The sequence below is a fragment of the Mustela erminea genome, chromosome 2 (genome assembly GCF_009829155.1).
Source record: "Mustela erminea isolate mMusErm1 chromosome 2, mMusErm1.Pri, whole genome shotgun sequence".
NCBI classification, from domain to species: domain Eukaryota; kingdom Metazoa; phylum Chordata; class Mammalia; order Carnivora; family Mustelidae; genus Mustela; species Mustela erminea.
This window is the reverse complement of record NC_045615.1, coordinates 165633832-165650216: the sequence shown is the minus strand read 5'-3', so window position 1 is coordinate 165650216 and position 16385 is coordinate 165633832. Positions and strand designations below refer to the sequence as shown.

The window sequence follows — 16385 nt, the reverse complement described above, 5'->3', positions numbered from 1 at the left end:
ACACCAGCCTGCACTGCCCACGTTTAAGCAGGAGGGGCAAACCTCTACCTTCTCGAAGCCACCGCCCTTTTACGTAAACCACAGTCACTTTCAGCTAAACCTCTGCTAACCAGTACAATCAATGACATTATTGAAAGTGATTTTTTAATAAAAAGAAAATGACAGTACTTCTGAAAATGTCTTACCAGGGAAGCTCAGTCAACCCTCCTTGCACAGCAATGGCAGACTTAACCCTGTTAGCAAACTGGACGGCGTCTTCTCCTTCCTGGGGAAATGACAGTTACAGCACATGGTGGGAATAGAGTTTTCAAATAATTCTTGAATAAATTTATCATAGTCTTCAGATTTGTTTTAAAATGTAAGATTCAGGGGCGGTGGGTGTCTCAGTCAGTTCAGTGTCTGACTCTTGCTTTCAGCTTCGGTCACGATCTCAGGGTGGTAAGATCCAGTCCCACATCAGGCTCCACACTGGGCATGACACCTGCTTAAGAGAATCTCTCTCCCTCTTCCCCTCTCCCCCACATGCACATGTCCTTGCGCTCTTTCTCTCTGTCTCTTTTCTAAAAAGGAAGATTCACATTTTAGCTCAGCACTGTTCTCAATCATAGCAAATATCATTTGTTCTATCAAGAAAATGAAGTACTGTATTGTTTAATTTGTATCTCTCATGTATATATATTTATTACACTCTTTATTAGTCTTCTCCAACATACAACATTCCATAATATCTGTAGGTTCACTAAACCAACAGCAACTGTAAAAACAATTATGGAAAAAAGTCTCTGAATACAAAATAGCCTGATTTGAAGAAACCTGAATACAATTTTTTACTTTAAATGACCCATTTGCTGAGAAAGCAGAAAGGAAGTCCATCTCTAGCTAATGGGGGTAAGGGAGGCACCCAGGATTCTACGTAAGTTTTCTCGCCGTGATCTGACTGGATAAAGCACCAAAGACCAGTTGCTACCTATAGATAGATACCTCTCTGGTCATGGGGGGCATGTACCACACGTCACAGACGATGGCCCAGCTGGTCATCATTCGAAGCAGGTAGCTCACCATGTTGTACTTACTACTGTTCCAAAATGCATCCCCAAACTGAGGGTTATACTGAGAAAAAAGAAAAGAAAATACATCCCAGTTATGAACAAAGTGGTGGCCTCTCTTATCCATATCAGTGGTTCTAAGATGACAAGCCAAACATGTCTATCAGACCCCCAGAGAAAGAGAAGCTACTTCGTTTGACAGAAGGGATTGAAGAAGTAAACCGGGCCAGCTGACTCCTCTGACCCGAACCCCAGAGAGCTGCAACAAGAGGGTTATTCCCCCCGAGTCCGAAAGATCGGTCTCCCCACTTAACTGAAGGTGGGCAAAAGTGGGCACCATTACTCTTCTGCTTATTACTGACTATGTCTTCATTACTCAACATGATGCCAGGCACCCTGTCCCCGGGGACCTGTCTGTACACACATCCATAGAGAGAGAAATATCCAGCAAACAGGGAAAAATGCGAACAGTTGGTGAATCTGAGTAACAAGTACACAAAGGCCTTGAGGAAGACCTTATACACAGGAGGTCTTTAGAATTTGCTGGTTGGCTAAATAGTTCTAATATAATGACATCACAATTTCTCCACCAACCAGCTGTGTGACTGGGAGGCAGATTATATGACGTCTCTGAGACTCAGTTTACAAACTGAGAAAGTTTAAACTTGTGGTTTCTAAACATTCTGGCTTAGCAGAAAATTATAACTCATTTTCTTCAAATTACATCTAGCGCAGAATGCAATTATGTAAAACAGATTTGAAAAAAGAAAAGACAGATATAGAGAAAAGGGAATGGTGGTGGGGATGTAAATCAGTACAGTCACTAGAGAAAACAGTGTGAGTCCTCAAAGAATCAAAAATGGAACTACCACATGACCCAGCAATCCTGCTTTGGGGTATATAGCCAGAGGAAATGGAAAGATCTTGAAGAGATATCTGTACCCCACAGTCATTGCAGCGCAGTATTCATAAGAACCAAGATCTGGAAACAGCCTATATGTCTGCCAACAGATGAACCGGGAAGGGAGACGTAGTGTATACCCAATGGAATGCTACTGAGCCGCGAGAAAGAAGGAAATGCTGACATTCGTGACAACAGCTGGACCTTGAAAGCACCATGCTAAGTCATGTAACTCAGAGAAAGGTAAGTTCTCTGTAGTATCATTTATATGCAGAGTCTGAAAGAGCTGAACTGACAGAAACAGAGACTAGGACGGTGGTGCTCCGGGGCCCAGGAGGAGAGCAGACGAGGTGGAGGAACCAGGGAGATGCTGGTCGAAGGGCACAAGCGTTCCGTTCTAAGATAAATGAGTTCTGGGGACCTAATGCACAGCATGGTGACTATAGTTAGAAATACTTGATTATACACTTGAAAGTTGCTAAGAGAACAGCTCGTAACAAAGAACTAGTAATTACGTGATCTGACGGAGGTGTTCGCTAAAACTCTGGTGGCAGCAAGCACTTTGCAGTACGTGAGTGTATCAAGCCAACATATGGTATACTATGAACTTACACGATGTTACAGGTCAATATATTTTAATAAAGCTCGGGCAGGGAGAAGGGTATACAAGGGCTTGTTATTCTTTCAGATTTTAAGGTTGAAGTTATATCAAAATAAAGTTACTGAGTCACTGCCCTTTTGGGGGGGCCAGGAAGGGGCACCTGTTTTACCTTAATTGCAACTGGATGTATGGTTCCTCCAATTTCAAAGCTTCCCTTTTTAAACATCATGACTGAAGTGTTGTTGATGCAAGTCCCTGCAGAGCAGTGGAAAGGAGGTGGTTTTTAAAGGTGGGTTTTTTAAACAAACTTTATTTTATTTTGTTTTGTTTTATCTGAGAGAGAGTCAGTGAGAACGAGAGAGCACAAGCAGGGGGAGCAGCAGGCAGAGGGAGAAGCAGGCTCCATGCTGAGCAGGGAGCCCAATGTGGGACTCAATCCCAGGACCCTGGGATCATGACCCGAGCCAAAGGCAGACACTTAACTAACTGAGCCACCCAGGCATCCCTCAAACAAAATTTAAAAGGAATTATTTTGATATAAAATAAATCATAGCAAAATCATAGTTTACTATCATTTTGTGATACAGATCAATCCCTGCTTAAGGAAGTAACTCAACAGCTCTACTCAAATTTCATAACAAACTTTTGCTTTGTTATTAAATGCTCTAGTGATATAACTTCGGCATAATAGGTGACAATCTCAATACTTTAAAATAAGGCTCTTTGAGGGGCCCCGGGGTGGTTCAGTCGGTTAAGCGTCTGCATTAGGCTCAGGTCATGATCCTGGGGTCCTGGATCAAGCCCCACAACAGGCTGCCTGCCCAGCCAGAAGTCGCTTTTCCCTCTCTTCCCACTTGTGCTCTCACTATCTCTCTCTCTCTCTCTCAAATAAATAAATAAAATCTTTTACAAATAAAAAATAAAAATAAGGACTTTTGAAAAATTATGAACAATACCTGTCCAAGTTCATTACACAGAAATGAGTTTTAAGATCAAAAAGGCACCATGACTTCCAAAAACAAAAACAAGAACAAAACATCATGACTTCCATCAAATGTCAAAAGAAAGCAAGGGATTACCAGCCCAGAGAAGGGCAGCTCATTCCTGGGGGACGGCAGATCTGGACCCAGAATGCTGGTCCGGAACAACCCAGCCCTCCCACGCTTTTCGGGCCGGTCCTTGTCAACTAAGGCTTGGTCAGCAGCCGCCCTTCCTTACCTTCAGGAAAGATTAATATGGGTAGTTTTTTCTTATCAGCAACGTGTTCTTTCAGTCTGTGAAGAAGAACAACGGGTCAAAACGCCGCCTCCATGAAGGTCCCCCCACACTCTGTCAGCACAAAGACGATTGTACCGCAAGAAGGAGGGAAAAATAAGACATAAGTAAAGGGAACCAACTCAAATTGGCCCTTTTCAAAAAAGCCGAAGGTCGGGCGCCTGGGTGGCTCAGTGGGTTAAGCCGCTGCCTTCGGCTCAGGTCATGATCTCAGAGTCCTGGGATCGAGTCCCGCATCGGGCTCTCTGCTCAGCAGGGAGCCTGCTTCCCTCTCTCTCTCTCTCTGGCTGCCTCTCCGTCTACTTGTGATTTCTCTCTGTCAAATTAATAAATAAAATCTTTAAAAAAAAAAAATAAAAAAAAATAAAAAGCCGAAGGTCATCTGTACTATTTCCGTTGCTCTCATGTCACAGCTAGCCAACTTCAGTGCCTTCTGCCGACTCCTAACAAAGGATTTGAGGTCATCACGGACATGGGCTCTGGGGCCCCCATGTCAGGAGGGTTGTGTTCTTTTCCATGGACTTATGTGTTTGTCATCTGAAAATGGGAATACTGATTGCTGGACCAGTCGGCCTCATGGCCATGAAGTATACAGAAACTCCTTAAATAAGTAGGCTCAGCTGTCCTCTGACACGGACACCATAAAGCTGAGAAGGGGCTTCCGCCTTGAGTCCTGCCTTCCGTGGGCCAGCCCTGGATTTCCAACTGCTCTCCAGGCGCTGGAAGGCTCACATAGAGACTTAGAGCCCCCAGTGTGCCACTCAATGATAAATACTCTCCAACTGGGGAATAGTTTCACTGACCTTAAACAGATTTCAATAAGGACTTTTCATTTTACTCTGAAAAATAGGGCACACCTTCATGTTTCTAGAAGCAATAAACCACAGGGCCTGCAGTTAAAGGCCTCAGACAAAAAGCTGTTACCCAATAAAAGCTTCTGGTAGCTCATCTCTATTCCAAATCCTCAAGCCTCCTGTTTCATAAAGAGCTTTAGCTCTGTCTCTAGATGGACTTAAGTGAGAACGGACTTCCGGCAAGAAATCAGCCAACTCTTTACTCAGTAAAACAGGTACGAATTATTTAACTTACAAGGTAGTAATTTTTAATTCTGAAAACTCAGTGACTGGGCTATACCCAAGCCACAGCAACACAAACGCATGGGCCCTCTAATCTCATACTTCCCGCTGTGACTAAAGGCTTAAAATTTTTAAGAATGTAGCTAGGACAGGTGATTCAGCAGAAAAAGGTAACCACAAATAAAACTCCACATATTTTAGGTTTAATCCTTGGTACTGCTCAGCCCTCTTTGGCAGGAAGGCCAAGATTTATCAGATTTTATGCTACCCCAAAGGATACCGAGTAGCCTTTGTCACTGCTTACCTCTTAGTGACCAAGTGTCGATCCTTCATCTCTGAGCGTTCAAACCAGACATGTGGACAAGCCTTGACCATAGCTCTCTGAATAATTCCCATCAATCCACCATGGACCTGACCAACCTAAAATGCCATGAGACAAAAAGAAACATGTAAAGACACACCTAGGCAAGGAAAGCTTCTTTTTTTTTTAAGTACCAGTAAGTTCTTATTCCCCATGAAGAAAAAAGATTGGCCTTCTTTTACTGACTGAAGTTCTTAGGACATGAATGGCCAAATATAAGCAAAAAGTCTTCTTTAGTAGCACCTTTGAATTTGAAGCTTAAAATACCCTAGCTTTAAAAAGTAGAAGTCTTTCAACGTAGTTAAGATAGTAGAAAGGCAAATTAAAAGTACACTGAAATACCACTTCACTGAGCTGCTCTTACCATGGCATAGCATCCATCCGTGGTCAAGATCAAGACGTCTATTGGGGAAGTATGGTTGGCAACACAAATGCCCCCCTTCTGGGGTCTGTACTGCCTGCAATTACAAACAATGGTAAAAAAAAAAAAAAAAAAAAAAAAACCTGGAGAATTGTCATTACTTTGCAGAACAGCTTCCATAGATTCATCCTATTTTGCTTTAAAAAGGCCATTAAAAAAATACAGTTTCAAAGTATATGGTCCCATCTTAAAAAGGTTACCTCCAGGCAGTGTGATGGGAGTGGGGTAAGAGTTCAGGAAAAGGGGCCAATGACTTGCCCTTTATATATATTTACATTGTTTTTTTGTAATTGTCCATTTTCCTTTTATAATGAAAAAGGATGATTTAAAAATATTCGACTGAGTTATAAAGAGTCCATAAATTTAATATTGTGATATACAAGCTTCACTCAAGTACTTCCCTACAACTGCAGTCTTCGTAAGCATCACCTTTAGTGACCCACAGTGACCCACAGAGTCAATTTACTGTAGTTTCCTCCCTCCCATCCCCTTAAAAGGAGGTTGGCAAACTTTTCCTATTGAGGGCCAGATAATAAGTATCTGAGGTTTTGCAAACCAGCCAATCCCTGTCAAAACTACTAGACTCTGCTGTTTTGACACAAAGGCAGTCACAGACGATATATAAGTGAATGAGCATGGCTATGTTCCAGTAAAACTTTCTTCACAAACAGACAGCAGGCTGCATTTGGCCTCTAGGCCCGTAGTTCAGTTGCCGACCTCTGTCCTAGAGTTCAACCAGTATTTGACACTAATGAAGCAAAGCAGTCTTCATTGGCCCAATACAGAAAAGAAAGAACCAAATGCATAACAACTTTAGCATGCTTTCCTTAAAATTAGAAGAAATTCTATACATAAGTTGTGAACTCTCTATGTAATTAAAACACCTTTTTTTTTTTTTAAAGATCTCATCTATCTATTTATCTGACAGAGAGAGATCACAAGTAGGCAGAGAGGCAGGCAGAGAGAGAGAGGGGGAAGCAGGCTCCCTGCTGAGCCGAGAGACCGACGCGGGACTCGATCCCAGGACGCTGGGATCCTGACCTGAGCCGAAGGCAGAGGCTTTAACCCGCTGAGCCACCCGGGCGCCCCTAAAACACCTTTTCTATAGATAGTAGCTCTTTTAACCACAGTTCTACCAAAGCATTTTCTTCTACTCCTCATCCCCAAAACTCACAGCTCAAAGACAAAATCATGTAATTTTAGAAACTTAAGGGGCCTTTTATGTTGGTAACACATGGTAAGGCCAAAGAAGATAATGTCTCCCTTCCATAAATGATGCAGAAAGATCCAGTCAACAAAAAAAGAGAGGCTTTTCCAAAACTTTTAAAACAATGAAGTTAAAGGTAAAAAGAATAAAAGCGAGTTAACAGAAAAGTAATTCGAAAGCAATCCAAGTTCCTTCAGTCGGCTACTAACGTCCGCCAGGTACCACTCTCCTCTGCTGGCAGGGGTGAGGGCAGCAGAGTGCGGTGACCCGTCTTCAGTTCAGTTACGGAACGTCGGGACGGCAGGGCTGAGGCTCGGAAGCAGCCTCACGGGCTAACAATCCGTCCTCCGTCCCCGACACCGCAGGCCTGTCAACGGCCTCACTTCTCACCTCCCCACAGACCCGGCTCACAACCTGACTCTGCCACAAACTAGTCATGTGACCTCAGCCAGCCAGTCCCAGAGCTTCCCCTGTTTACCTACACAACAGGACAGCAGTGCCTGCCCAGGGGGACGACCTAGGAGAAGCACAGGCCTGGCCTGCACCCCAGAAATGCCCAATTATCAAGGGTCATTACATTCTTATGTGGTTCCTTCAGCAAATGGATGGCTGTTTAAAAGTGTTTCATGCGGGCGCCAAGGTGGCTCGGTGTTTAAGCGTCTGCCTTCAGCTCAGGTCGTGGTCTCGGGGTCCTGGGATCGAGCCCCGCGTTCAGGCTCTCTGCTTGGCGGGAGGCTGCTTCCCCCTCTCTCTCTGCCTGCCTCTCTGCCTACCTGTGATCTCTGTCCATCAAGTAAATAAATAAAAATCCTTAAAAAAAAATAATAAAAGTGTTTCATGCAAGACGGTCACGTCTGTGATGCTCTAAGCAGCAGGGACGAACATACTGGAAGCACGCTGACTTCACCTGCTTCCTCTGGGTTTGGGGACAGAAGGCAGACAGAAGGCAGACAGAAGGCGCCGGCGGACACTCACTTGTTGTGATAATGAATGGTGCCGGAGAGGGCTCGCACACAGATGCGGCAGCAGGTCAGGTGGACCAGTTCACTCAACCAGTTTTTGAGGCTGAAAGAAAGAGAAAACGGTGCGTGGCAGGCACTCCTAGGAATCAAAACAATAAAACCCTCGACGCGCTCCTTCCAGCAGCCTGTGCTCTGAAACACACGCACCGTTCACTTCTTAAAGTCGCACGGAGTCGTTCAGACAAAACTCCAGTGGAAAACAGCTCCCACCCGACGAGACTACCAGGACAGATTCCTGACCACGAGAAGCGGAGGTTTCTTCGGTCTCACCCCGGTGAGCCTGACCACGTGTTTCCTTTCCCGCCCCCATTTCCCCCTTGAGAAAGAATTTCTAACCAGGTACACGAAAGTGTGATGGCATGTCAAATACAAACTATGGCTATGAAAGAGGCCAAATTTTAATAAGTATGTCAAGGCCATAAATTTGATGCAATACATAGGGATCAAATATTCTTCTTGTGGACACCGCTAAAAGAAGTGACCATCCTATTTATGGCTGAGTGGAAGGGAACATTTCACCTGCTGTCTGGCAGCTGCCCAACCAGTGTGGTTCCTATAACCAACAAACTGATGCCAATGAAAGCCAAGGTAACCCTGAAAAAGACAAGGTAATACAAAAGTTAACTGCACGGTAAGGGACCAAGGGAAGTAACAGTTCATAAATCATGAGACTGAAAATAACTTCTTTTCCCACTACACTATGGAATACGGTGCTGCCAGTAAAAGAACTGAGTAAATCTATAGATTCTGACATGGAAGAGTGGTCCTGGGTACATTCTGAGAGGGAAAAAAAGCAAAATAAATTTCAAAATAACATGTAGAATATGATAGCATTTTTCAAAATCATACCAAGCATAACATACAGGTGTATACAGAAGGCCTAGAAACAAACGTACTCACAAAACTCAAACTCAATCATGTAACCCTCCCAGGGTGAAACAGGCTTGTGAGAAGGATAAATGAAAACATTTGCCCTTTTGCTTTTCTGAATTATTTTGTTTTTAAATATACTCATATTAACTGTTTGAATAATATAAGAAAAAATTTTTATATTTTATGAAGGACTCACGTTGAAAAGTAGTTACCTTACTTTGTCCAGGATACACTGGTGGGCATAGTATGATTGTAACTATCTTCCAAAGGTCTAAAAATAACTTGCTCTTATGTGTTTTTTAATGATGGGGGGAGATACAATTCAAATTTTTCTCAAAATTTGTGACATCTATGAGAACTCTCACGTTGGCTTACTTAAACGGGAAACCAGAAGTTTTTATTTTTTATTTGCTCTAAATGTTAAATTTAGAGCAAATAGCAGGAAAAGCCCTTTCATAATAAGAACACCAAATGATAGCACCATGTAGAAACCCTTTAACGTAAGTCTGTTGTCCTTCCGTATGCTCCTGCTAACATAGAAGGAGTTAGTAACAAGCTGACTCACAATACCACTAATCTCCACATAGACCCTTTCTATTTTTGAAAGGTGCTTTTAATATTCATTTAATATTCATTTGAACCACTTCAAAAAGAAAATAGTTATTTTCAGAAATGTAAGCAGAATTACACAAAAAGATGATAATGAGATTTAAAATCTTTCAAAATAAATGGGGCTTCCTTATCAACACATTGTTAAGGCATTAAGCCTCATTAAAGTCTTAAAAAAAAAGAAAAGCAAAAACCTTGTTAAAGTCTTGGCTTAAGGCCTTGTAACAGAGCAATTTGAAGGTCAGATTCAGTTTTCTTCCGATGCCATATTTTCATGCTAACCACAGATGCAATAACTAAATCCCCATTTAATTTTCTCCACCAATTTTGCAAAAGTTTTAAAATAAAGGTTTGCTACCTTTCCCTAATGAGAATCATTTGTTCCCACACATTAAGTCAGAAGGGGTTACCTTTGAACACATTTAACAACTGGGTTCAAACTAGTGCAAGTTTTTATTTGCTGGATTAACAGACCAGAAACTTCTGGTTTCCCGTTTAAATAAGCCAACGTGAGAGTTCTCATAGATGTCACAAGTTTTCAGCCACAGTCTGTTTTTTAGGAGTTTTACTGAGATACAATTACCCTAGAATACAGTTTCCCCATTTAAAGTAGTCCATGGTTTCGGCATATTTACCAAGTTGTGCAATCATCAACACAATCAATCTTAGCACAATCTGCTTTTTGAGTGGTGACTTTGTCGCGACGGCTCATCCTCTAAAGCATGTACCCGGCCGTTCCTTCACCCTGAAGAGGACGCACGAAGAGTGGGAGTCTCCATTCTTCTTCTTGGGTGCTGACATGACTGGCTTATCCTACATCCGGGGTTTCTTTGCAAGAATCTTCTCTGTTACTTCTTTAGTTTGTGAGTGTTAGTTTAATCTGTGTAGATCTCGGAATCATAACACCATTTGCTGGCCCCCGCAGCAGGAGAAAGCTAACAGACAAACGAGGGCGTCTCCAAGACTCGGTCTTGCAAAAATCCTCACTCTCCCTCCGGTGGCCTTGGATACAGACCCCGGCTCATGGGCCAAGTGCAGGTGTGACAGTGAATCTATACAGTCAACTTTACTGAAGCTGCATTTTTTTTTAAGAATAAAAACAGACTAAATGGAAGCTCTAACTATAAGCCTAGAAATATCTACTACAAAAAAGCGCAACTATGTCCTTCATGCATACTGAGGGACAGTCCTGCACTTGTTCAGAGTAAATGAACACCCCCTCAGTTGGGGAACACTGGCTTAAGGTTCAAGCAAAAGTATATGTGAAAACCTGAATTCCACTTTATTAGCAGAGCTATAATCATTTCCAAAAGACATACTGTGCCTCAACTGGCAAACCGGCAATATGGGCCAAAAAAAAAAAAAAAAAAGCCACACAGAAAGAACTTAGAAATGTGCCTCTGCCTATACTTAAGCAATCTCTTCAGTTGTAACAAACCTAAATGAGGCAAGTGTAGGCCACCCTAGGGAGGGTCAAATGGTTCTAAGTCCTGTGCCAGTTTAAGGGGGCTGAGAGCAAATGCCTGGAAAGCTCTGTTGAGAGGGGCCAAGGCTATGTCCAGGGAAATTAGGCAAGACCATCCGCAGGAATACTGTGACTCGTGCCTATGCCTACGACCCGCCGTTGCCATGCTGGACACACTATGGCCACCTGCACTCCGTCCACGGCCCAGCATCACTCTGCTCCTCTGAGGTCCCCACGGTGGCTCCAGTAGACCGCACAGGAAAGGACCCCCTCCTCAGAGGCATTCCAGCTCAGAACCAGAAGGCAACACAGCTGGGAGCTTTTAATGAGAAAAGTGAATCATGAAGAACTTGGTGGAACAAATTCCGTCCTTTAAATGGCTTTCTCTCCCATGCTAACCACTCAGTAATTTTTTCTCTCCTATGCACCTGTGACCTGCTACAGACCAGCAAGGAAAGGCAGTTACAGCTCGGCGGACTCTGGCGAAGGCAAAACCAGAAATCCTCTGTTCTCTTCGCCAACTTGCTTCTGCCGCCTATCCTCCGATGGTTTATGACCGAAAGAACAACATGGATCCAGACGGACATGTATTCGCTTCTGAATACACACCTTCATTTGGGGAAAAAATGTGAAAGAACAGATACTCTGCATGTTCCTGGGGAGTCCCAGTTGGTGGTGTTTTGCAGGTAGGAAGGGGTGAAGTCACTGCCCTAATACTCGCCTGAGGCCATCACATACGTGATTTAAAAAGAAAGCTGAACCAATGATACCGTCAATCACTGGGCAGGAGACGTACCTCAGGGGTAGCAGGACACAGTAGCGCACTAGGACGCCCAGCACCCACACCGCGGTGAGCCGCAGACTGATGTACTGGAAATTCATGTTGGTCCTTGTGAGGAGATTCCATGACACCAGCTCCTCTGAGGAGAATCTCTGGGTCACTTCATCTTCCACAATGGCTTCCAAGCCCTTCTTGGAGAAATAAAACGCGTCAGACAGCTCAAAGTCCCTTCCTCGCAGACCAGAGAGCCCTTTTTCCATGGGTGATTCATCTCTTTGGATAATACCTTAAAAGAAAGCATCAGGACATGAGAAAATGCCGTATGACACAGGAACTGAGCAATGGGGCAACTTGGTGCAGAAGACGGTTCAACAAACTTCACGGGTAACATGAAGCAGATTTCAAAAACAAAACACAAGTAACTGCAGCGGGCAAAGAAGCGTAATCAGTCAATCTACATAAAAGGATTGCTACCCAACGCACTCAACGCCTCACAAAGAAATCCGGTCCTCGATAGCCCTTCTCTTGTTGCACTGCCTCCCTACACACCATTAGGGAAAGAAGTTACAAAACCAACTCTCTCCAAGCATGGATCTAGGCTGCATAAAAATAAAACCTTCTGTTTTCCCTGATAAAAACCATAACACCAAAAGCAAGCAAAATGGCCAAAGGTATTTATCACAAATGGCAAATATGGCAAATGCTGATGTTTCTAAAATGTACAAATCATTTTCTAAGAAAATCAGTCTCAAGGTCACAAACTGAATTCATAGAAACATTAATAGTTAATAGACCAAAACCTCTTACTAGCAAAGAAATGGGAATTAGACAAAGATTGCCCTTTTTACATCATCAAATCAGCAACATTTTTGTTTAGTGATAAAGTTTAATGACACAAATAAGTATTTTCATACTCAATTTGTGTGAATGTGGAACTAGAATTAGTAGCAAGTTTGTCAAAATCCCTTACACATGAAGAAACTAAAAACAGGTTCGCTGATGATTCGGTGATTCTGATTTTAGGAATCTAACCCAAGAAAATAATCAGAAATCTAGGCAAAAATATTCACTGTAGCATTTTCCGTTAAAATCGATCCAGACAACATGACACAATGCATCTAATAAATACCGTAGTTATTACCTTAATGTTAAGTGGAAAAGAAAAAAGCAGGATCTAAAACTATAGTTTAACTAACTTCAGGAAATAGATACACATAAAAAAAAAATGTCAAGAAGCCAACGTTAAGTGGTTAACTCTGGGCAATATGATTAGATTTTCCTCTTTATGCTGTTATTATCTTTCCCATAAAGAAAATAATTCAAAGATTTTTAAAGTAGCATAAATTTTGTAAATTGAAAAAAATGATCACTGCCACCCAGTTCTGACTACTAAATAAGAATCACAGGTGAGAGGATCTGTAAACAAAGAGCAGCTATATATACAACGACATAACTGTCCAATCTTAGCTCTGGGGTGTGTTGCAAAGGAATTTACCTCCTAAATTAGAAAAGCCTTTCCTTTTGAGGTGGAGATTAAGATATTAAATTCCCTAAAAGAAAATGGCCTCTGATTTCCTCACTTTCCAGTTTACTAAGAAATCAGTGAGGAGAGTGTTCTCCATCCCCTGGAGAACAGGTACAGGCATCCCTAGAAGGAGAGGTGATGATACATCATTTCTTCTGAAGGAAGAGCATCATGGTCTATGAGAAAAAAAGTAAAGAGAACCCAGAGTCCAGAGTCAAGTTCCGTTTAGGACAGTCACCGGCTCTTACACTCTGCATCATTCTGTGGGTCACCTAACTTGGTGTCCTCCTTTATAAAATTGGAGGTGGGAAAATTTTTAGTTTCTTTATAGGGCTAAAGTTTCACGATTTTACTTTTGGGTTTTTTTGGTAGTTTTTGCCTGCTTGTTTTTACCAACATGCAAATCTAATACCTTATCACCATAAGAATTAGAACAATAAAATAAGCTCTTGAATGATTAGATTATCTTTTCTGTCATCAAGTCTGAGTGGTTTAACCTTTCCTCACCCTCGGAAAAGGATCCGATTCCCCTCAGAGGGTGAACCAGACCCTGTCACCCCTGATTTACCCTCTTGCTCTGCGGACAGCAGCAATACCTCCGAACAGGTTACTCAATCCAAGTGCTGGCCAACACTCAGTGCAAGAGTTTCGTTATTTAGCAATATATAGGGTTTTGTGGGTTTTTTAAGTCTAGAAGGGGAGGGAAGAACAAATCATTTAGCAAATCTCAGAATGAAATACACTGGAGACAGTGGACAGTCTTTCTAGAAATAAGGGTTTTCAGAGGGGTTAGAGAAGAGCGCCAGTTCGAGCCGCGCCTCTTCACTTAACTGCGCCGGAAGAGAAAAGAGACATTTCAACAGGGGCCGGGCCCCAGCACCCACCCACCTGACGGGCCTCCAACCTACTTAATTCTGTGTAACTCAAATAAAATAGAACTCAATTTTAGATTTTTGTTAAGCCTCTTTCAAAGGTATGTGGGTGACTTTAATGTCCTTAATCGACAAAGGATTAATTTCCAGAATATATTAAGATATACAAAAAGAAGAAGAAGTAAAAAAAATATATATGGCAAACAATTCATAAAAAGAGTAAGCCCCTCCTTGGGGCGCCTGGGTGGCTCAGTGGGTTAAAGCATCTGCCTTTGGCTCAGGTTGTGATCCCAGGGTTCTGGGATCGAGACCCGCATCCGGCTCTTTTGCTTAGCGGGAGCCTGCTTCCCTTCCCCCTCTGCCTGCTTCTCTGCTGACTCGTGATCTCTGTCTGTCAAATAAATAAATCTTTAAAAAAAAAAAAAGAGTAAGCCCCCCCTTAATGACTACACATTTTAAAAGATGTTCAACTTCACTATCAGCAGAGAAACACAAACAAAATAACAGTGAGATACTATTTCATACCGATAAAGACTGAGGAAATTTTAAATTGAGTCCTATCAAGTGCTAGTGAAAATTTGGCCAATTGTAATGTAAGTAGTATAACCCTACTGGGAAACAATTAATTTGGAACCATCTAGTAAACGTAAAGATATTCACAGCCCGAGACCCAGCGATTCTACTTCCAGCTGTAGCTCAGGAAGATGTTTGTTCAGGAATTTCAAGTGTGCAGAGAAGGGGTGATGAGAGTTCACCTTATCCAGATTCATGAACTGCCAACATTTTGTCACATTTGCTTTATTGTGCGAGCCCTAGATGTATAAAATGACACTTTTTTCAAAACCACTTGAGAATAAATTGCAGACATCATGCCCTTTGCCCCTAAATACTTCAGCACTGATTTCCTCAAGACACAAGGTTTTACTTACTTAATCACAATGAAATTGTCAAAATCAGGAAAGTGGACATTACTACAAAACTAGCATCAAATGTACAGACCTTATTCAAATTTCGACAATGGTCCCAGTAATGGCCTTCATACCACTTTTTTTCTGGCCCAGAATTCAACCAAGGATCATATATTAATTTACATGTCATCTCCTAGTCTCCTAATTATATAAAAAGTTCCTCAGCCTTTCTTTGTTTTTAAAAAACGACACTGACATTTTAAACTAATAATATGTTATATGTTAATTAACTGTATTTAAATAATAAATAAGGAAAAAAGACATTGGCATTTTTTAAGAGGACAAGCCATTTACTTTGAAGAATGTTTCTTAATTTGGGTTAGTCTCATGTCCCCTCATGATTAGACAGACGCAGGCTCTGGGCAGGAGTACTATGTAAACGGTGTGTCCTTCTCCCTAGTCGCGTTGGGAACATGTGACTGGTCTGTCCCGTGACTGATGACATTTAACTTTGGTTGGTTTAAGGCAGTTAGTTATTACCAGATTTCTCCACTGTAAAGTTACCATCTTTCTCTGCTTGATCAGTAAGTGGAGAATTACAGTCTGCAAGTACCTGTGAAGGAGAGATACCTTGAGATTAAGGAACTATTCTGCTCCTCAAATCCTCACCCAATGACATTAGCAGCTCCGATGATTCTTACCTGAATGAACTGGTACTACGCGTCTTTTGTTTTAGGAATTTTAAAGATTTTAATTTTTTATTAACAGAGTAAGCCAGAGTGAGAGGGAACACAAGCAGGGGGAGCCGGAGAGAGAGAAGCAGACTCCCTGCTGAGCAGGGCTGGATCCCAGGACCCCGGGAGCACAACATGAGCTGAAGGCAGACTGAGACACCCAGGTGCCCCACTGTGTTTCTTTTAAATGGCATTTTCTCACTCCTTCCCCATTTATTATTTCCATTCCATCTTTAAAAGAGCTTTCATCAAAATCAAAAGCTTCTGCACAGCAAAGGAAACAGTCAAGAAAACAAAGAGGCAACCCACGGAATGGGAGAAGATATTTGCAAATGACAGTACAGACAAAAGGTTGATATCCAGGATCTATACTGAACTCCTCAAACTCACACACAAAACAGACAATCATATCAAAAATTGGGCAGAAGATATGAACAGACACTTCTCCAATGAAGACACACAAATGGCTATCAGACACATGAAAAAATGTTCATCATCGGGGCACCTGGGTGGCTCAGTGGGTTGGGCCTCTGCCTTCGGCTCGGGTCATGATCCCAGGGTCCTGGGATCGAGCCCCACATCGGGCTCTCTGCTCTGCGGGGAGCCTGCTTCCTCCTCTCTCTCTGCCTGCCTCTCTGCCTACTTGTGATCTCTGTCAGATAAATAAAGAAAAGATCTTAAAAAAAAAAAAAATGTTCATCATCACTA

At 42.3% G+C, this 16385-nt stretch overlaps 1 protein-coding gene across 2 annotated transcripts in view; it reads right to left on the bottom strand.

Annotated features, from left to right (window-relative positions):
• Nucleotides 1-16385, bottom strand: part of GPAT3 (glycerol-3-phosphate acyltransferase 3) — a 58426-nt gene that overhangs the window by 5826 nt on the left and 36215 nt on the right. For both annotated transcript variants that reach the window (XM_032334817.1, XM_032334818.1), the window contains 9 exons: nucleotides 11654-11924; nucleotides 8430-8504; nucleotides 7864-7953; nucleotides 5625-5718; nucleotides 5204-5319; nucleotides 3767-3822; nucleotides 2718-2803; nucleotides 982-1110; nucleotides 186-265 (listed from right to left, as the gene is read on the bottom strand). In XM_032334817.1, the coding sequence (XP_032190708.1) occupies nucleotides 186-265; nucleotides 982-1110; nucleotides 2718-2803; nucleotides 3767-3822; nucleotides 5204-5319; nucleotides 5625-5718; nucleotides 7864-7953; nucleotides 8430-8504; nucleotides 11654-11924 (997 nt within the window). The remainder of the gene's footprint in view (nucleotides 1-185; nucleotides 266-981; nucleotides 1111-2717; nucleotides 2804-3766; nucleotides 3823-5203; nucleotides 5320-5624; nucleotides 5719-7863; nucleotides 7954-8429; nucleotides 8505-11653; nucleotides 11925-16385) is intronic.